The sequence below is a fragment of the Adiantum capillus-veneris genome, chromosome 17 (assembly GCF_014529385.1).
Source record: "Adiantum capillus-veneris isolate H3 chromosome 17, ASM1452938v2, whole genome shotgun sequence".
Lineage (NCBI taxonomy): Eukaryota > Viridiplantae > Streptophyta > Polypodiopsida > Polypodiales > Pteridaceae > Adiantum > Adiantum capillus-veneris.
The window spans coordinates 73,120,822-73,143,335 of NC_140947.1; the positions used below are offsets into that span (position 1 = coordinate 73,120,822).

The 22,514-nt window shown below is 47.5% G+C and overlaps 1 protein-coding gene across 2 annotated transcripts in view; it reads right to left on the minus strand.

Moving 5' to 3' along the window:
- Positions 1-669: 669 nt before the first annotated feature.
- Positions 670-22,514, minus strand: part of LOC147437473 (peroxisome biogenesis protein 3-2-like) — an 83,731-nt gene continuing 61,886 nt past the window's right edge. Inside the window, exons 2-7 of one of the 2 annotated variants that reach the window (XM_086485952.1) lie at positions 2,560-2,721; positions 2,281-2,480; positions 2,068-2,198; positions 1,862-1,989; positions 1,518-1,769; positions 670-1,434 (exon numbers count right to left, since the gene is read on the minus strand). In XM_086485952.1, the coding sequence (XP_086342078.1) occupies positions 1,176-1,434; positions 1,518-1,769; positions 1,862-1,989; positions 2,068-2,198; positions 2,281-2,480; positions 2,560-2,721 (1,132 nt within the window). In that variant the 3' untranslated portion in view covers positions 670-1,175. Of the gene's footprint in view, positions 1,435-1,517; positions 1,770-1,861; positions 1,990-2,067; positions 2,199-2,280; positions 2,481-2,559; positions 2,730-22,514 lie in introns of those variants that run through there. The other variant, XM_086485951.1, reaches the window with a different exon arrangement.

Sequence of the window (22,514 nt, forward strand, 5' to 3'; positions counted from 1 at the left end):
TGTCACTGAGAATCCATCAAAGTCATCTCCAAGTTAATTGGCTATGTTGAAGGTTGCTGGTTTTTTAAGCTCAAGACCACCACAATTGTTATGCGCTCGAGAAACAATGTTCAATCACTTAACAAATGGGAGAGGAAGGGAGATTAAACTACACTGGTTTCTTGCATATTGTAAAGGAGAGGAGGACATGGTAGCCCTTGCCCTAACAGATCACATCCAGAGCGTGCTCCTCCCTTGCCTAAAAATCGTGGTAGGCATCTGGTATGACCCTTTGGAGATCACGAGTCATCTTCACCAATTGTGTGTTCCTCATGGATAAGTTCACTCCTAACAGCCATAGTTATGGCTTATTAAAAAGTTGACTGTAGAGACAAATCAATAATTTGTAGGTCAGAATTCAACTTAAATTGAGAAGAATAAATTCAGTTCCACACAATGACATGCTACTCTGCTTTCGTTCTTTATTACATTCATTCAAACCCTCCTACAGGTGAGAGGGGGAGGGGGACACTTATCTAGCAACATAGAGCAAGAAAAGGTACAAAGAAAAACAAAAAGGATTTGAAAAAAACTCCAAACCATGTTTGGAGCCTGCATAATCAGAACATAACGGACATCTAAACTAACAAATATGAAATTCTTTTTAGAAAGCCAAATGCATTTTCAAAATGAGAATTTGCAATGGAAACTAACATTGGTATTTTTTGTCACTAGAGCCAACACCATTTCAACCGACGTTGCTCCCTCATCAAGAAAAATGGTACTTCAGAGTTCAAACAACCGTATAAAAGAATGAAGATCTAATGCTTTTGAGGTTAGCTGAACATAGAAATAATGATCCTCGAAGCACCCATAAATTCCAGGAAACTCACATGGTTCAATAAACCCTAAAATCTATATGATGCTAGACTCTCTAGTTAAGTACTGTCTATTCTTAAGATTACATTACAAAACCTGATAATGTGTGTGCCCTGTTTTCTCATGGTCTACTTCGCAGCTTTAGAGGACGATGCTGAACCTCTCACTACAAACTCTCTTGGTGAAAGGCTCGTGTACTGCTGCGATAGGGATACTGGCCTTGGTTGAGTGGCACTTTTCATAGATGCTCCAAGGGTACTAGCCCATCCTCGAATAATAGAAGATCACTTGTAAGAACCCATGTTGCTTGACGTAATTCAGCCCATTTGATGCTGCCCAGCTGCATATACCATGGCACAAAATGACTGGAGCTGTGGTAGCTTTACAAGCGTCTGTACAAACCTATTATCATCGGGGTGGTCAAGAAACAATTCTGCTAATCGGGCCACGTGAGGGATCAGCTTTGCAAGAGGAATGCTACTAGTCTTCCATTCTTGGTACATTTCATCAAACTCCATTGTGAACTGCTCGATTACCACAGCCAGTGATAACATTAGAATTTCCTCGAACTCCTTGCTGTAAAGACCGATGGCATCTTTTAGTCAGTCCAGTCAATTGTAGGTGTAAAACTAAGAAAAGCAAACTAAAAACCTTTTTACCTATCCAGAATAGCCTTTGTTTCCTCCAGTATACTTCGCATCCTTTTATCGTTCTCAAATGAAAATAGTTCTTCTGCCTCATATTCGACATCATCCACACCCAACGACTTCGATAAAAGGTCATTAGAAAGCTTCATGTCTTGCGGAAGCATATAATGCGTCCAAGTTGTTTGATTCCTGCGTAGACACTTCACAATGCTTGCAAAAATTTGTCCCAGATCTCCGAGCGTACAAGGTTCTCTTAAAGTCTTTCTGCAAAGAAAAAAAAAACGTGCGCCTGAGCTTTAACCCACATTGGAATCCCACTCGTGGAGTCATTGAAAGAAAAAATTTCATGTGCTTACATTCCCACAACTTCCTCAACTGCCCCCTTTACATCTCTGATCAAAAATCCTAAGCCTTCATGAGGTAAAAACTCTGTAAATGCAAGATAGTTCTGCTGAAACCTCGTTGATAGTCCCCGTCCTTGCTCCTGAACAACAGACTTTCCTTAGTTAAATAGAATAAAGAAACGGCTTTACAACACAGATGTGCAAGTCAACAACCATACCCCTGGCCCCGCAATGGAGATATCGCGAGCTGTGTCTATGTAAACATGTCTTGCTAAAACATTGAATTGAACACGAACTAGTAAAACCATCAGCGTGAGCGAGCACATCGAGCTAAAACCCCGGGAGAAACCTGTCAAGCACACCGCCAAGACAATTAATGGAAACTCCAGAACTGCACATGCACCTACATTCAAAGATCTTATACAGCATACTTAGTATTTTCAAAGTCTCCCATAATTCTAGTTTCTCTTCCCCAGAAAGCATGTGAGGAGAATCTTTCCCTTGAAAAAGCTTTGCTGTCAAGCCTGACAAATCTATTTGATCCAAAAGCTGGGTCTTCAAGTGAGGTACAACAGTAGGCAATCCAGATGTATCAGATATTCTCTGCACCGTTTGAAAATGTGACTGCAGCCTACAACAAGTGAAAAGTTAAATATTGAGAATTTACACAACTTGTATGAGCTTAATATTTAAATGAATGGACACCATACTGGGACTCTGCTCGTACTTCAGCTTGCTGGAGGAAAGAAACTTGTGCTTCTCTTTCTTGAACACTCGTGTAGTGTGCTTTAATATGTTTGTAACAGAAATATCCGACTCCAGCAGCACCCGCTGAAACCAACAAAGCTGTCTTATGCCTCCGAATCCAGTTCCTGAACATAAGCAACCCAATCAGCTTGGCAAAATTATTATACGTTCAGCAGCTCTCCAAAAGACTTGAGTTCGAACGCCAACCCCGAATGTGAGACGGACGCTCGCTGCTATCACTATCCTCGCCATCGCTGCCTCAGCCTCTGCCCGCCAGCCCCCCCCCGTCCTTCCTTGCGCTGTCCTCAGCTGTCCACCAGCGCCCCCCCCCCCACCCCCCCCCACTCCCACTCGTGCTGCCCTCAGCAACCCGCCAGACCCCCTTTCCCTCCTCGTCTTCCCACCCGCCCCCATCTCCCTCCTCGCACCGCTCTCCTCCTGCTCCCCCTTCTCACTGTTTCGAGCCCCCCTGGTCGTCAGTCTTGCTCTCTAGCAGCACCGACTCACCCATCCTCCCCACCTTCGACCTCTTCAACACCCTCGATTCACCCTCGCTCGCCTTCACAACAGCAGACACAGATGGAGGATTCTGCTCCGCCTCAAAGGGACTCGACTGAAGCCCCCTCACATGACCCCGTGGAACCCACCATCCGACTTGCTCTTCCGCCGATAGAGCAAGCGAGCTTAGAGGCATTGAGCAGAGGTGGTGCGTCCCTTCAAACCACCTCTGTTATCTGCAAGATCATCAGCAACTGACCTAGCAGAGGGGAAGCACGTGGTCTCTTCCAGGCCCGCCTTTTAGTCGAGGTGGGAAAGGTCATCAACATTCAACTTCTCGGGTGCGGCTACTATCAGATTGAGTTTGAGACCTCGGAGATGGCATTCAAGGTCATTGCAATGAGCCCCCCTAGCCATCCGAGCAACTAGAGCTCATTTTCGATAGTGGCACCATGGTTTTGATCCAGCTACCGATGCTCTTGTCAAGGAGGCAAACCTACCCATTTGAGTCTGCTTCCTTGGCCTGAGGAGAGAGTATCTCCTGCTCCTTTCCAGGATAGGTTCTGAGATTGGGACTCTCTTGGAGACACCTCGCACGGCAGCTTTTGTTGCTTCCAAGGCAGCAGGCAAACCTACAGTCCGCGTTCGAAACACTCACACCCTCTTGAGTGGTGGTTGAATGTGGAGTATTCGGGCCTCCCAAATCAATGCTTCATTTGTCGACAGATGGGTCATCTTGCGAAGGCTTGTCCATGGAGGAGGCCGCGACCCGCGGCACAGACCTAGACCCAGCCTCCTACCCAGCAAGCAGAGACACAGGGAGCTCAGAGAAGTTCTTTCTCCAAGACTGGTGCCCAGGTGGAGGAGGGCTAGTAGTAGGTCCGTGGTCGACATAGCCAAGGCGTGGGCAGCCCCATGGACGACGACGAGTTCGGCGCCCTTGGTGGTCGTCCTACACCAGGCCAGCAGCAGTAGGTTCCCACAGGGAACCGTTTTGACCCCTTACATCACGATGAGCCCACAGATACCCCTTCCACCTCAGCTTCGCCACGGACAACCCATCCTCCCACTCAACCCACCACCCCGACCCCCCCCCCGCCTCCATCACCTCCACCTCCCCCCATTCCCCATGTTACCGTCCCCTCCCCTCCCATTACACCCACTAGCCCCATGCTCCGTCATCCACTCCCTCTCCTACCCCACAGCCTGTTCAAGGGACATGACCTCCATCGACAACTAGGAGGTCTCTTGCCCTCGAGGACCGACTAGTTTCGACATTTGTCGCCGATGGGACTTCTTCGCTTACGACTTCACACGATTCCTTGGCGATCCCTCTCCCGACTTTGAGGCAGCTTGCTTCAGAGTCCACGTATTGTTTCTAGCAACTAGAGGGGCACAAGCCCTGGACACAGCGGTTGGTTTCTCCTTCCCTTCGTGTGGCATGGACCAGACTGAGTGGACTCTGAACTCAGTGATGGACTGGCTTCAGGCTCACGTTCTCGAGTTCTCTCATCACACGAGAGACTTGAAAGTGACAGATTTGATATAGACTCTGTGGCCGTTGGCCAAGTTCACTATGACACCACCGGATACAGCAGGTTGTAGGCACATTGTGGTACACTTTTTTGCTGACACGTAGAATACACCCTGCTATGTATATGTACATCAGGACTCTTGGACAGAGGATGTAGCCCGACGGACGGCGCGCTCTTTCCAGAGAGGTTGGCTGCTATTGCAGCATCGGTTTTTTCTCACATATTCCATGAGGATCGTCTCATGGAATGTGCAGCGATTAGGTGGACCCCAGTTTCAACGTCAGAGGGGTCGCTTGCATCAGGAGCTTCAATGGTGCCTTGTGGGTGAAATTGTTGCTAATTGGACTATTTTCTTATTTTTAATGATTAAATCTCTTTTTTAGGATATTTTATTATGTGCACTAAGAACTGTTAAAAAGATTGTAGCTACAGGAACTGCCATCAAGAACGGACAACTCTGATGTGTCATTTGATGGGTGACGGTAAGCATCGCGAAGGAGTTTCCGTAAGTTCGGTGGAAAGGGCCGGGTTACGAGCGCCTCTGATGCGTCACATGATGGGTGACAGGTGCATCAGTAAGGGGGCATCCCGTAGGCTAAGGAGGAAATCCGAATTGAGTAAGAAAATACGCGTAAGAACGCAAGCACAAGAATAAAGATGGGTTCAATGAAGCTTTTTACGAAAAGCAAGAACAGTCGCGGGAGGACAGATGTTTTCCCACGAGGAGTCTGTCTGCATTGCATCTGTGTCGTGTCCTGCACCCGGGGACGCCTAGAATGTAACCGTGTAGCATTGTTTTCACTAATTGAGTGAGTTTTTAAAGTTTGAACAGGTTCACACTTTATTTTATTAAAGTGGCCGGTCACTTTTAAGTGACCAAGCTTTTATTAATAAAATAAAGCAAGCAAGGCCCTTAAAAAAGAAGCCAACGCTAAAACCTACACAGGGGGGCTGAATTGCGATCTCTCTCTCTCCTCTCTCTAAAAAATGCGATTTTCTCTCTCCTCTCTCTAGAAAACGCGATTTTCTCTCTCCTCTCTCTAGGAGCGCCAAGCTCTGCTTTTGGACCCCTATTCCTGCCGGGTGTCAGACCCTATAAAAGGGTAGCCAGCGTTTCAGTTTGGAGGAGCCGGAAGCAGCAGGAAGTGCAAGCGCTGGGATTCTGGAGCAGAGACTGGCGACGGAATTTGCAAGTGCTCGCGTGACGACTGAGTACGGAGGTTGATTCTCCGAGCAAGGAGCGACAGGTATAAGGTGTTGATACGCATTGAGAATTGCTGCTTTGTGTGGTTTGTTTTGCAGGAATCTCCCGTCTCACGGGAAGTACGGCTTCACGCCTAAGTCCCTTACGGGAAAGTACGGCTTCGCGCCTAAGTCCCTCACGGGAAGGAACGGCCTTGTGCCCAAGCCCTTTACGGGAAAGCACGACCTTCGGGTCTAAGACTACAGAACGGAGGGGTTTCCTCGGGTTCTCGTGCTTGTATAAGAATTCTCCCTGAATAAAAGAATACTCTTAACGGGGGGGGACCAGCCCATCTTCTGGTCCCCAATACTGTGTCGATATTCTCCCTTCTCTCATGTTTTCAAAGAATTATAATTTTCAGATTTTCTAAGTGCTCGTGTACGCTCCCGTTTTGTGACAGTGGTATCAGAGCTCGGACTCCTCTCTTTCTCTGCAAAGAAGGACGATTCCGGGAAGAACGGAAAGAACCATGTCGAGCCAAGGGAGAAGCGTTGAAGAGGAGCTTCAACAAGTGCAAGCTCAGCTTGCGGAGTTGCAACAAATCTTACTGTTGCTAGACGTCCAAAAGCTTTTGGGCGGAATGAAGAAAACGAATGGAATTGATGCAGCCAAGCATCCAGACAACACTGTTGGCGTGAGACCACAGGAGGCAAGAGAAGAAGAACGTGCCGAGGTGCACAAAGGATCTACGGATCGGAATGAACGGCCTACTTCAAGGAAAGGCCAGGAAAAAGCGCTCTCTTTGCTAGACGAGAGCAAGGACATCTCTATCTCATCTCCTGATTATACTTCTACTTCTCGATCATCTCGTCAGAAGAAGGAAGCCGCTACTACTGCCACTACCCTACATCAACCTAAAGATAAACCTCGATTCAAGAAGCATGGTCGCAAGTCTCAACATCACATGAGAGTCTTCAAATCGGGTGACAAGGACATCAAGTTCGAAACCTACAACGGACGGAGAGACATCTCCAAAGCACTGTCCTTCATCAGACAGTTTGAAGTCGCCTTTACCAATGGGCACTTCACAAAAAAATCCAAATTACGCCATGTGGGGATGCACCTCAAGGAAACGGCAAGTAATTGGTGGTTAGCCAAGATTCTGGAAGGTTCTCAGGCCAGAGCTTGGGAGAGCTTCAAATCTGAATTTTATGAACAATTTCTTCCGCCTGACTTCGAGCAGGACATACAGAAGGAATGGGACTGGCTTGCCCAGAAGGAACATGAAAGAGTAACGACCTATGTGGACAAGTATTGGTCGGTTCTTCTGAAGGTCACTCCCTTCATGAAGATTGCCGACGAGGAAAAGAAACGAAAGTTCGAAGCGGGTCTCCAACCGCAGCTTCGAAAGAGTATGAAGGTGTATCCGCATGATACTCTTCAGAGGATGATGGAGTCAGCAATCATTGCTGAGGATTTGCACTCAACTGGGACGCCCAGAAAGATGGAGCATAGCACTTACCGTGCAAGACAAAGAGGGGTCTACGATGACCAAGGGGGCCAAGGAAGAAAACGTCCTCCATCTAGAGACGATGATCATTCTAAGAAGCCAGAGGGCACTGGCAAGCGAACTAAGTACCTTTCTCCTACTCAACTTCAAACTTTCAGAGAGGAAGGAAGATGCTTCTACTGTGGCGAGAAAGGACATATGAAACCGGACTGCCCGCTAAAGCAGCAACGGCAAGAGCAAGCCTCTACGAGGCAAGAGAAAGCAAGGAAGGAACCCGCACCACCAAGCTCGAACTCCATTCCAGATGTTCAAGGAAACACAGAAATGGAGAAAGGGAAGCGTCAACTTCTGAAGGGCTGGGGGTCTTTGAACAACCAGCGAGTACTGATTCTTTATGATCCAAGATCCACAGATAACTTCATCTCCCTGGATACTGCGGAACATTTGTGCCTCACACCGGCTCAGCTTGGCACACTGGTTACATCCGGATCGGCATTCGAGGGGTTGACAACCAATGCAACTCCCGTGCAAGGACAGCTTAATCTTCGGATTGGCGAGTACAAGGACCGCGAATCATTTTTTATGGCACCTATCGAGGGATGTGATATCATCTTGGGTATGCCATGGCACTTTCACATGACACCTATTCCCGATTATGTGGAAAAGACCCTCACTTTTGATCATGGGGGTAAGAAAATAAAGATTCAAGCTGATGCAGGAGATTGGCAGTTCCCAATTGTAAGCCATATCTCCATTAAGAAAGAAATGAAGAAGTGTGCTTCTGCTTACTTGATTTTTGCAAAGGATAAAACTAGTAGGGACTCTCTCTCTAGTCTGGAAATTAAGCGTCTTCAATTTATTGAAAAGTACAAGGATTGTTTCACGGAAACACTTCCTGATGAACTCCCTCCGGTACGCCCGGAAGATCACCGCATAGATCTCATACCGGGTAGCTCGCCTCCCAATCAACCCCCTTATCGGGTAAGTCTTGTTCAGCAAGAGGAAATTTCGAAGCAAGTGCTTCACCCTACTGCTCTCCAGTTCTACTGGTGCAGAAGAAAGATGGCACGTTTCGAATGTGCATAGACTATCGGTCTTTAAACAAGATCACAATCAAGAATCGCTTTCCGATCCCTCGGATTGATGATATACTTGATAAGTTGCAGGGTGCAAGTGTCTTTAGTCGCATAGACTTAAAGAGTGGGTATCATCAGATACTGATCGCCCCTGAGGATGTCCATAAGACTGCTTTCCGCACAACCTTTGGACTTTATGAATTCTTGGTAATGCCTTTCGGCTTGACCAATGCTCCTGCGACGTTCAATCGCATGATGGACCGCATTTTCAGCCCGTATCGAGCTTTTACGGGAGTATTCTTTGACGACATACTCATCTTCTCTAAGTCAGAAGAGGAACATCGGAAGCACTTGGACTTAGTGTTTCAAGAATTGCGAAAGCATGAGTTGCATACGAAAAGGAACTCACGGCTGTGATTCACGCCTTATCCAACTGGAAGCACTATCTTCTAGGAGCGGATTTTGTGATCAAGACTGATCACCAGAGTTTGCGGTATTTTCTTACGCAAAGGAAACTATCTGAGAAGCAGATGAGGTGGGCAAACTTTTTGTCTATGTTTCACTTCCAGATCCTTCACACGGCTGGGAGTAAGAATGTAGTTGCGCAGACGCACTGTCTAGGCGACCAAGGGTGAATGCTATCATTTCGGTGTATCACCAAGAATTAGAAGCACTACCGGATTTATATCCGAATGATCCAGACTTCTCCACCATCTGGGGAAAGCTACATCGTGGAGAGAATGAGTTTCCCTATTCCATTCGGGACGGTTATCTCTACCACCATCAGGCCATATGTGTGGCGGAACCATTAAGAAAGAAGATCATGGATGAAGCACACGCTTCGCCTTATACGGGTCATCGGGGTATTCTCCCTACAACCTTAGCAATGGAAAGATATTTCTTTTGGCCTAGCCTTAAAGCAGACATTGATAAGTATGTCAGGGAATGTTTGGTTTGCCAAAAAGTCAAGTATGACTGGCATAAGACGCCTGGGTTGCTACAACCTTTGCCTGTGCCTAATGAACCTTGGGAAAGTATTGCCATGGACTTAATCATGGACCTCCCTAGAACTCAGACTGGAAATGACGCGATCTGGACCGTTGTGGACAGGTTTAGCAAGCAAGCACACTTTATATCAGTCAAGAAAACGATCAAAGCAGATCATATGGCTAGGGTCTTCCTGACACAAATCTTTAAGCATCATGGAATGCCTAAGTCAATTGTGAGTGATCGAGATCCTCGCATGATAGGAAATTTTTGGCGTGCCTTGATGGATAATCTTGGTACAAAGCTGAATTTTTCATCTGCCTACCATCCTCAAACGGACGGGCAAAGTGAGATAGCCAATTCCACAATATTGGATATGTTAAAAGCTTATGTGTCAGACCGGCAATCTGACTGGGAGAAATATTTGCCTCTTGTCGAGTATGCGTATAACAATACCATACACTCATCGACGGGGAAAGCACCTTTTGAGATTCTTTATGGTAAGCCTTTGCTTCCACCCATCCTTTTAACTAAGGATAAGATCTTTGCAGCAGATGAATTTGTCCGGGATTTGGACACCGCCTACGGGCAAGTTAGGAGAGTTATTCTACGCTCTCAGGAAAAGCATAAGAAAGCTGCAGACAAGCACAGAAGGAATCTAGACTTAACAGTCGGACAGTTAGTCTTACTCAAGTTTGAGAAGGCAAGACTTAAGAAACAAGCGTCTCATAAGGGGAAAGTGGTAAAACTTTCTACCCGTTATTATGGGCCGTTTAAGATCACTGAGCGAGTGAATGATGTCGCTTTCCGATTAGAGCTACCGCCTAATTGGAAGATCCATGATGCTTTCCATGTCAGTTTACTCCGGCCATATGTGGGACCGCCTCTGAGCCAGCCTAGCGCTAAGGAACCTCGTGAGGTTGAGGAAACAGAAGAAATACTCCAACCGGAGCAGATAGTAAGTCATCAGGAGCGGTCTCTCAAATCCACAAAGATAACACGGAAGTATTTGGTTAAGTTAAAGAACTATTTGAATCTAGATGCTCAGTGGATGACACAGGAGGAATTAGCATCTTATCGAGATACTGGAGGTATATGTCCAAGCACTACAGTTGAGGTCAACTGTTTAGAAGCTAGAGGGATGTTGCTAATTGGACTATTTTCTTATTTTTAATGATTCAATCTCTTTTTTAGGATATTTTATTATGTGCACTAAGAACTGTTAAAAAGATTGTAGCTACAGGAACTACCATCAGGAACGGACAACTCTGATGTGTCATTTGATGGGTGACGGTAAACATCGCAAAGGAGTTTCCGTAAGTTCGGTGGAAAGGGCCGGGTTACGAGTGCCTTTGATGCGTCACATGATGGGTGCATCAGTAAGGGGGCATCCCGTAGGCTAAGGAGGAAATCCGAACTGAGTAAGAAAATACGCGTAAGAATGCAAGCACAAGAATAAAGATGGGTTCAATGAAGCTTTTTACGAAAAGCAAGAACAGTCGCGGGAGGACAGATGTTTTCCCACGAGGAGTCTGTGTCTGCATTGCATCTGTGTCGTGTCCTGCACCCGGGGACGCCTAGAATGTAACCGTGTAGCATTGTTTTCACTAATTGAGTGAGTTTTTAAAGTTTGAACAGGTTCACACTTTATTTTATTAAAGTGGCCGGTCACTTTTAAGTGACCAGGCTTTTATTAATAAAATAAAGCAAGCAAGGCCCTTAAAAAAGAAGCCAGCGCTAAAACCTACGCAGGGGGGCTGAATTGCGATCTCTCTCTCTCCTCTCTCTAAAAAATGCGATTTTCTCTCTCCTCTCTCTAGAAAACGCGATTTTCTCTCTCCTCTCTCTAGGAGCGCCAAGCTCTGCTTTTGGACCCCTATTCCTACCGGGTGTCAGACCCTATAAAAGGGTAGCCAGTGTTTCAGTTTGGAGGAGCCGGAAGCAGCAGGAAGTGCAAGCGCTGGGATTCTGGAGCAGAGACTCGCGACGGAATTTGCAAGTGCTCGCGTGACGACTGAGTACGGAGGTTGATTGTCCGAGCAAGGAGCGACAGGTATAAGGTGTTGATACGCATTGAGAATTGCTGCTTTGTGTGGTTTGTTTTGCAGGAATCTCCCGTCTCACGGGAAGGCCCTTCACGAGAAGTACGGCTTCACGCCTAAGTCCCTTACGGGAAAGTACGGCTTCGCGCCCGAAGGAACGGCCTTGTGCCCAAGCCCTTTACGGGAAAGCACGACCTTCGGGTCTAAGACTACAAAACGGAGGGGTTTCCTCGGGTTCTCGTGCTTGTATAAGAATTCTCCCTGAATAAAAGAATACTCTTAACGGGGGGGGGGGACCAGCCCATCTTCTGGTCCCCAATACTGTGTCGATCTTCTCCCTTCTCTCATGTTTTCAAAGAATTATAATTTTCAGATTTTCTAAGTGCTCGTGTACGCTCCCGTTTTGTGACAGAAATGATTGATATTCTCATGCTTCAGGAGCACCATCTTTGAGAGAGCCGCATTCAGCGATGTGGTCAGATTTTGCGTGGCCCTTATGAGACAATTTGGTTAGCTGCTTTTGGGCCTGAAGGCATTCAGGGAGGGGTATGTATGACTATTGCGGACTCATGGAAGCAGGCCATTGTGGGCAGAGGTATAATTGTGCCAGGGAGGGCCCAGTGGATTACTTTGCAGGTTCAGTGGATTACTTTGCAAGTTCATGGTTGCCTCATGTGCTTCTTGAACATTTATGCACCCAATGTGGCAAGTGCACGAGCTGAGTTTTGGTCACATACTGTAGAGTCCTTGTTGCATGCAAAGTAGTGGTGTGTCGGGGAGACTTCAACATGTTGGAAAACCCCTCAAATAGGATTGGAGGTAGCCAAGTTACTGTGCACGGGGCTGAGTTGGCAGCTTGGGAGTGTTTATGTATGACCTTGAGGGTTTCATATATTTGGCAGCATGCAAGCTTTGTGCAGCCCCCAGACAGCGTCTCCGACGGGGCATTGCTTCCTTGTAGCGGATGCAGGAGCACCACCCACACAGTCCTTGGTTGGAGGAGCAGATGCAGCAGGCTCAGCAGGAGCTGACTAGCATTGAGGAGAGGCATCATGAGTTTGCCTTTCATCGGCAGGCATCACAGTGGACCCAAGTGGGCAACAGAGTTACTAGGGAGTTCTTTGAGACTGTGGGGCTGCGCCATGCGCGCACCCGTGTCAGCCAATTGAGGAGACCCGATGGGTCAGTTGCTTCAGAGCCCGAGGATATGCGTGCAGTTGCTGCTGACTTTTATCGTGATTTGCTGTCAGCCTGAGGATGTGTGTGCAATTGCTACTGACTTTTACCGTGATTTGCTGTCAGTTGAGCCACAGTCAGAGTGCCAGGATGCATGCAGAGAGCAGGTTTGGGCACAAATGCCTTGCCTCGTTAGGAGATGCGTCAGAGACTAGAGCTGCCTCTCCAACCAGAGGAGTTCCATGAGGCCCTCAGAACGCTCCCCGAGGTAGTTGTCCAAGGGAGGATAATTTTGACTCCTAGCTTCTTGGAGTATTGGGACATGCTTGGTTTGGATCTTTGTAGCGCCTACCAGTACACGTTGCACACTAGAGAGATGCCAGACAACATGAGTAAGGGCTTGATATAGCTTATTTCCAAGGTGAGAGTCTCCTTGGATGAGATTCGGCAGTGGCGACCCATCATCATTCTCAACTCAGTCTACAAAATCTTAGCAAAGGCTCTGAGTTTGAGGATTCACCCGTTACTTGAGAGCATTATACATGGGACCCAAACAGGTTTTGTCAAGGAGCGTACTATCCTTGACAACATTTTTACCTTTTGGGAGGCGTCTGCCATCGCACGTCTTCAAGGAGAGGATCTTGTGATACTCCTTGATTTTGAGAAGGCTTCCGACAGAGTTGACTGGGATTTCTTGGAGGACACTCTACACAGGATGGGTTTCTCAGATGTTGGATCAAGGTGTGTGAGCCCTCTACAGATGTGCGCACAGTCAAGTGCTCTTGGCAGGGGGAAGAGGGGAACGCTTTATGCTCACGCGTTTGGTTCGACAGGGTTGCCTTCTTGCCCCCTTCCTTTTTCTCTTCTATGCTGAGGCGATGAGCAGATTTTTGACTTTACAGGAGGTTGGTTGCCTGGTTTAGAGCTCCCTATTAGGGGAGAGGAGCTACTTGGAGGGCCATGAGGGCAATCTGCACAAAAGTGAGCAAGCTCTTAAGGTGTTTTGTTGTGCATCAGGAGCACTGATCAACTGGAGGAAGACAGTGGCTTTTTGGGTTGGCAGTGCTCATACACCTAATGGTCGCCAGGTGAGGGCTTCAGGTGGATTCCCCCAGGGACTTCTGTACGCTTTCTGGGTTGTCAGGTTGGCTTGGATTTGTCCCCAGAGCAGCAGATTGTCCCCCCGCCCCCCCCCCCCCCTTCTTTCCACTAGGAGGAAACTGCTTCATTGGAGTTCGGCACGGCTCTCTTTGGCTAGCAGAGTTGTAGTGGCCAACCAGGTGTTGTTGGCTACCATGTGGTACATCACGTCTTGTTGGATCTTCTCGAGCTGCTGCATCAGCCAACTGGAGAGGATGATCAGGAGTTTTTTGTGGTCAAGGCGCAACACCCAGGTAGCCCGGGCCAAAGTGGCATGGCAGGTCATCACCTTACCATGTTCTCAAGGGGGGTTTGAGGATCATCGACCCACCACAGTAGAGAAGAGCCCTCCTTGGGAAGCTTGTGGTCAGAGGACTGCTTCCAAGAGAGGAGCCCTTGAAGAAGTTGCTTTATTGGATTCAAGCTCAAGTCCTTCATGCGGGCGGCCCTAGGTGGATTTTTACAGAGATGCGCAGATTGGGTATGAGCAGGAGGATGGAGGACCAATTTGTTAAGAGCCTGCTTAGGTCCTGGGAGCAGCTTAGGAGTGGCCTAGAGCAGCATCAGCACACTTGCATGGAGGAGCGCTTGACCCCATGGTTAGCACACACACAGGCCACCTGGTTCGTTGCAGGCCTCGTGTTTCCTGGAGTCCCATGGTAGAGGATCCAACACGTACTCTCGGCGACTGGCTACAGCTTTCAGGCCTTCCTGAGGAGCTCCAGAGCATTCAGTTGCGAGGCAGGCATGAGGGGGGTACAGAGCATGTGTCAAGATATTACAGAGGCTATCCTGCTGAGTGGCTTACCCCTCTAGAGACCGCAGCTCCCAGATGGATAGGGCCCTTCACGCGACTGGAGGTCCTCATTACAGTTTGAGCTTGCTCGGAGTCAGTACCTTACATGTTCTTTGAGATTCAGGGAGAGGGTCGCCTACACAGAGTCTTAGTAGAGACTCCACAGGTTGCAGAGTGTTGTTTTCAGAGGATCTGAGTTGTAGGCATCTGTGGGAGGACTTGGGTCATAGATCCTAACCCAGCAGATCTTGAGTCAGGACACTAGCAGCTTTGACCTTGGGAGAGTCGTCCTCTAGCACGAGTGCAGTGAGTCCCAGGAGAGTCGTTCTGGTGGGATCCTTTCTCTTCAGCTGATCACCCAGGGATTCCTTTTTTCCAGTACACAGTTCGTTTGGGGCGACACATACTGGCTGCACAGAGTGAGGCTCGCCCAGTTGTAGCACTTCACTGGCAGGAGGAGGGTCTCACAGCCGAGTTCATGTCAAGCTTCTGGGAGCGGTTGTGGGACAACAGGCAGCCAAGGAGAGTTACCATGTTTCAGTAGCTTGTTGCCCATAGGGCTACAATAGTTGGGAGCTGGTTGGTACACAGCGGCTTCTCGGCAACATGTGCAGCGTGTGGCCATCCTTTGGAGAGTCAGTGTCACTGTTTGTGGGCCTGTCCCATGGCACAGCAAGTTTGGCTTCGGGTTCTTCGGCTGATGCCAGCCCTCTCCATAGCCCGACAGTACACTTGGGGTGCGGCAACCTGGTCCACGCTCATAGGCCCTGCGCTCCACTTTGAGTTGACTTTCACCAACAGGAGGATAGTGATTCAGGGGAATTGACCTATACTTCAGCTTGCCTGTCAGGTGCAGCGGAATTGAAATGGTGAAGATCTAGTTCTACACTTCCACAAATCCTTCAACTTCTTTCCTTGTGTTAGTGAATGCTTTATGCTTCAATGAATGTTCCTTTTACCTTCCCCTGAAGAGAGGGGTTGAGAGAATGCAATAGAGATGTGTAGAGGGAGAGAGAAAGAGAGAGAAGAAGAGAGCGACACGCGATGGGGTCCCAACCAACTCTCTCAAGGGCCCCCCACACAGTTACCGATGTGGTATTTGCTTTAGATTGCGTAAATGGAATGTATACACAATGCAATACCTCAATGCAGTCTCTACTATTGAATTGATGACGACAAATCACTGCGGTAACTCCTCAGGAAGAGGCACCTCCGAGGCTGATTTGATGCACCTTTGGATCCTTCTCGATGTGGGATTGCAGATGACCACCAAGGGTAGATTTGGGGCTGATTTGCGCTCCCAATGTGAGAGGAATGAAGGGCTGAATGCTGGCTGCAAAAATGCAGATCTGCGACGAAAAACGCAGCAGATCTCTCACGCAGAGCAGGTCTGAAAACGCAGATCTCGGTGACGGCGATGATGGGCAGCAATGTGAGCACTAGATGCCGGCGAGGGAATGGCCGAGGGGAGGCTCGATGGGCTGCCAAAGTACCGGACCGCAACGGGACACACACGTAGGCTGATCCGAGCTGTTTCACGGCGAGGAGAAGGGCTGAAATCTGAAAACGCTGTGGCTGATCTGCTGGTTGAACCTGGCGCTAGGGCTGAAATCTGAAAACACTGCCTGATCTGCCCAAAACGCCAGATCTGCTGCAAGCTGAAAACGCTAGGTTGATTCGGGTTAAAAACGCTGGCTGGCCTTGCTCCCTTTCTAGCGCTACTACTTCTCTGCAACTTGTCTCAACTGAGAGCTCACTTGCTTCCTTTATAGGTGAGGGATGGGCCTTAAGTAATTATTAAGGCCTAGGTAGGGCAACTCTCCACCAGCTTTCCAACAAATAAATCATAAAATGATTTATTTTAATAAACTGGAACGGGGGTCAAAACAGGGTGCAAACTGTGCACATCTACCGATCTGGGAATCCGATTGACGGATCGGCAGTCCAATTGACACGCGGACTAGCATGTCGGATTCCTCTAACCTAAAATTACATGCTCGTTATGCCAGATGCCCACGTAGTGTAATAACATCTGTCAAAACGTGAATACAAACCATTTATGCAAGTGGTTTCAAAACTGGAAAACCTAATCTAATGGACTTGTACGGTCATGCAAGTCCTGCGAACAGGCTCACAAAATTGCCGGTACTAATCCTCCTAGGATTCTAGACATCCCTATCTAGGAAGAAGGGGAAAACTGGCTCAGGAAGTCGATGAAGCATGTCCACGTGGCACACAGAGCCATGTACACGTGACATTGCCACAGAGCTCATCCCCCACGAGTGGTGCAATGGCTTCGGGTTCTTCGGTTGATGCCAGCCCTCTCCACAACCCGGCAGTACACTTGGGGTGCTACAGCCTGCTCCACACTTGTAGGCCTTGCGCTCCACTTTTGAGTTGGCTTCCACCAACAAGATGATAGTGATTCAAGGGGATCAAGCTACACTTCATCTTGCCGCAAAGCTCATCCCCCAGGTGGTGCAGAGATAGAGAGTGGTGTTGGGAGCTCATCTGCGGCCTGACACCTGGCGGGCCCGCTGCTTTCGCATCTTCAAGGCTCGCCATGTTCCATCGGTAGAGACTGTTCGTGACTTTTGGCTAGAGCTGATCCATACGTTCAGGCGTCAGTTTCAGAGACTTTAGGGCAATTCCACCCGCATGCGGGATCGTCGGGAGGCTTTCTTGCGACTTTGGGGCGCCTTTTGTCACCATGGTTCAAAGTGTGCCTAGATGGCACTATCAGCCACCAATGTGGCTTTTTCCTCCTCTCATAACGTGATTTAGCCCTTATTGTACTTACTTTGATTTCTCACTCGAAGAGTCTCCCCATTTTTTGATGTAGCCCTCTCTCACAAAGGTGGTTGTAGCCTTTTGGGCAGTTCTATTAACTAATGTACTTGCAAAAGAAAAATTTATACATTCACCAATAATTCAGCAATTGCATATATAAGACTACAGTTCTGATAGTTAATAAATAAGACCAAGTCTTCTCCCCCCCCCCCCCCCCCCCCCACAAAAAAGAAGGGTTCATGCTCTTAAAGAAAACCGAAGTCCTGACACCTTAAATCCAAGCAACATTCATCTCCAATTTACAAATATTTAAGTAAGAAATAGCTGGCACAAGAAAAACGCATTTTGCTGCTACTGCACATGGTCACCATGAAATGCGTTTCTGCACAAGTGAAACCTTGAAATTCTTGAAACTTTTGGGGTGGTGGTGCCCACAAAACCCTGATTGAAACACCTGTTGATTTAACACTACAGCTCAGAACGTTGAGTTGTTTTGGGCAATGCATTTCTCTTGAGTCTTATATATTAACAGTTCGGGCCGACATTTCGTCTCCACTTTCCTTTAGGGTAAAATGTTTTGTACCAACACGGCACTTCATGAAGCACTCCCTATGATGCTAAATCTAGAATAAGTTTGAATGCAACTATACCAACATGGTTTTTGGGAGTTAAAGACATCCGTTGTGATATACCAAAATAAAGCCATGAAAGACATTCAGTAGAAAGTAAAATAGTCATCAATTAACAAAATCGCTATCACTTCCATTGTCACAAGCACACCGGCTCTATGTCATCATGCTATACGAGAGCCAAAATACATCTAGGAAATCCTAGGGAATGTTAGTCTAGGAACCCTGTTGTTATGTCCCTAGGCATCATGATGCCTTAAACTTTGGCTTTCACCCGATCTATACGTTGTTTAACTTTACCTATACTTTAGGACACAAACTAACTTCACGAATAAACCTGTAACTAAATTCCCCACTTCGAAACAACTTACGACTTAGTAGCTAGAGTGCTCCCAAGTAGACAACGACACCCTGTTGGCCCCAAAGGTTGGCGCCCCTCTTGCTATCTCTTTATCCTTATTGCACTTGAGAAAAACCTATAAACTTCTACAAGCTGTCCCACTTTATCGCGTTGATATTCCCCTACATTTATCTAGCCCAATTTCAGCAACATAACAACAGTAGAACTTAGAAGTCTCCACTAGTAAAATCCCAAGTAAACGGTGATTTCCCACACACTTTAGAGCACTTGACAAAACCAAGCGAGAAATTGCAGCATGCTGAATTCTCTATTTTTGGCCTCTAATTTGCACCAAAATAACTTTTTGGGAATTCCCTAGCTTCCCTAAAGCTCTTGGGACCTGTAGGCATCAAAACTAGCCAAAACCCTAAACCTCCAAAAAATTACAAGAAGCTATAATTCTCTGTTTTGCGCTCTGATTCGCGTGACTATCACTCCTGTGGGTAGCCCTCGAGCTCCCGCACCTATAGGGTTACTTGCCCTTTGATTTAAACGAAATTTCTTGTGAGCAATCTCTCTAAATCGTCCTGTATAAGCACCCAAGCTTTCCCCAAGGCTCCCTTGGTGTTATCTTGCAGTTTAAGTGCGAAACCCTAAGCATGCAAATAAACATAGCAGGCTATAATTCTCTGTTTTGCATCATTTTGAACAGAGCAAACACGTCTATGTGTGTCTCAAAAGCTCCCACACGCAATGGGACAGTTCCCCTTTGAATTGACGAGTTTTCCTCAAGAAAAACTCTTTGTTTCTGCAATTCTTTGCGATGAAACTATGGGTACCTGTGGGGGATTAGCAATTAGCTAATCCGGTTCCTGTATAGAAGGCTCTTGCCTTGGCAAATGCACATAAAACCCACACAACTGTACAAGCCCAACTAGTGGGGCATTACTATACATGCAGAGGGGATAGAGAGAGAGATGCACGAGAGCAAATTGCCAAATGATCAAGCTACATTAGACAAGGGAGAAGGCAAGCTTTCCATTGAATCTATGATCACCTGCACCCACTAGTCACACACACACACACACACACACTATAGAGCACACTAAGTAAAAATCAGCCCCACATTTGGGCGCCCTCTCTTGGGATGAAAGTTTCTCGAGTGTGTTGGCCTGCAAGTTGCTCTCCTATTGCCATGTGTCCGCTTTGCTCCTTTTGGTTTAATTCCTAGTACCCACCAACTTATAAAGTCCTGGCGAGGGGCCTAAATGACTTTAACTGAGCCTAGCCACTTCTTTACTAGCCGGATTCCAGTGCCAATCGGCCCAACCATCTTGTGTTTGCCTAGCCTTGATTCCAACTAATGAAACTCTCAGCCAACGGCCATTTCACACTGGCCATACAATGTTCGGACATTTGTGATTTCAAAGAGGGTCCCAAAAATTAGATAAAAATCAAGGGAAGGAAACCAACAAATAAAGTTAGTGTTTGTCACAGTCGCGTGACAATCAGTAACACTCCTCCGTCACCAATCAAATGAAAAACGCACGTGAACAAGGGTTCTTCGCGACAAAAATGTTGCAAAGACAGATCAGCCCCCTCTTGAAGCAAAAATGCTGGTCCAATGGACTTTTCCACAATGAAAATGTTGCTAGCTCTCACCCTCCTGCGGGCTGAAAAAATGCAGCCTCCAACAGCCGCCGCTCCATGTGCTACGGATCCACTAGCTATCTTTAAGCCTAGGCTCTAATACCATGTCAAAGTGCAACAGTAGGCATGGTGACAAGGGAACACAAGAAGGGGAGGGGGGGGGGGGGGGGGGGGGGGGGGGGGGGGGGAGGGAGGGGATGGGATGGGATGAAGAGAGAGAAGATCGAGCGAGAGTGTAGACAAGCCCTGCGGGGCAAACTCTGCCATAACACAAGAGAGTACAAGCCTCTACAATCACAATATGGCAAAATGGGTCACCCCCTATTCCCTATATAGGTGAGCACAAAACCTGCCTGACCCAGTCCACAAAAAAACCCATGGACCTAAAAGCTGGGAAATATGTAAACTAACCATAAAATAGGGTTCCCACGAAAAAGGCCACAAGTGGCCAGTGGACCAAATCTGGGAAATCCCCCCCATCTGCCTAGAATCTAGAAAAGCCTTACAAGGCCGGGCACAGCCACAAAGAAGGCCTCACTCACAAGACCTAGCTGGAAAAGCACACGAGATGAGCTCCATAACCCTTAACAGCTAGGTCCCGCAAGACCCGGGCGGCTTGTTTTGCAAACATGATCCTTAGGTGACGACCTTTTGTGGTCTTCCGTTTCTTCGCAACTTGAGTTTACCAACAGTGTGATCCTCTACGGGTTACGATGTGATCCTCTACGGGTTTCGAGTTTTATGAGACTCGTGTTTTTCTATTCATTACAGGTTGTCTTAGATTTCTCTCTAGTGGTACTTATTCTCTTTTCCCAGGATTGAGTGGGCTCCCGGCTCTAGCCCTAGAGCTTTTAGTGACAGTGGTTGTTCTAGTCCGACGTGGGGTTTAGTCAATGGTAACCTCATAGTGTCCTTTTGCAGGTACTTCTCTTTTAGAGGGGGCTTCCACATCATTCTCTTTAAATGACTTCTAGTGTTCCATTTAGCGGAGTACCATGCACGTCTTGTGGCTTGTGGATGGTGTGCTTTAGCCCACATTGCAGCTGGTATCATGGCGGATGTTTTCTTGAGCCACTTTGGCAAATTCACTTTTGAGCCACTTCGGTGGTTGCTTGGTCTATTGGATATGTGGCAACAAGATTTCCTATATTTTGTCTTACAGACTGACGATGTTTCTTTCAGGACACACCTACTTCCCTTATCCATAGACTGGGATGAAGTTTTGTACAGGTGGATAGTGGTCCTTCTTGGACTAGGAGCCCGATTTATTGAGAGGGGTGCCTAAGGGGCCCCGAGTATGTATAAAGGCACCACCTAGCCCCCATTGCATAATTATTTGATTCATTGCTGAGTTGATTAATTCAACAATCTCTCTCTTTCTCTCTCTCATGCACTCTCCCTAAGTCTACGCCTCCGCATCGTCGACTTTCATATGGAAGTATCAAAAAAGGTCCTGAGTTTAGCTTCTCCTTTAGTCGCTCAAACGTTGTAATCTGAGTAGGTCCCCTTTCTTCATAAGGGCATGCAATGGTGAAGCAATCTTTGCAAAATGAAATAAAAGAATGTAGTAGGCCAAGTCAGCATACAAGAGGCCGAGTTTCTCTTGTAGAACATTGGCCCCTAAGTAAGTGCCCTTGAGGTTTTTTTTTCTCCTTATTTATTGCTCTCAAAAGACAGAATCAAATATAAGTCCGGTGAGGTACAGAGGCTTGTAGGTCTCTCTTAAACAGGCTCAGATAGACTAAAAAACAAACCTCCTAAAAGCTAGGTGCCAAAAGGCCCTGATCTGACATTTTTTTACTAGCAAGCTGCAAAAGCAGATTAAAACAGCGACCTCAATTTTTGGGAGGTGAGAGCTCGCATAGATGCTTTATGTAGCCTTTCAAAAAGCTCTCTTCACAATCTTATACTGATCTACATCAGCAAAGCTGTCACTTCATCACTGCCACGCCAGCAGCTGGTGACACTTTTCAGCCTCTAGGCACACCATAACAAGAGAGGTGTAAGAATACAAAGCGCATGCTGTCACAAACTGGTGACGTGGCACGGTGACACACACACTCTCTCTCCTGTAGCAGTCCCGGAATTTCCGCAGAATCGCTGACGTCGCAGTGACCTGGCAGTAGTGTACGGAAACCCGCAAATTGCAGCGGAAATCACGGAAGCCTGTACGGACAGCTGACGTGGCAGTTACGTACGGAAAAAAAAGTAGCTTTTGTGTGGGCTGGTTTCTACGAGAGAGAGAGAGAGACCCTGCAGCGCGAACCCTGCGCGTGACCCTGCAGCGAGCAACCCTGCGCGCGCGAACCCTGCTGCTGCCGCATATCGCATCCTTGCAACCTGCTGCCGCAGCGGCTCCTGCCTGCAGCCCGTCACCTCAAGTTCTTGCTAGCGCCCTGCTGCCTGCAACCCCACGCGTCTCGGCCTCTGAGTACCTGCAGCCCCTTCCTCAACCCCTAATTTCTCGAAAACCCTGATCTCTGCAAACCCTAATTTCCTGAAATCCTAATTCCCTGAAAACCCTAATTCTCCGAAACCCTAACAGTCTGCCAACCCCACCAGTTTC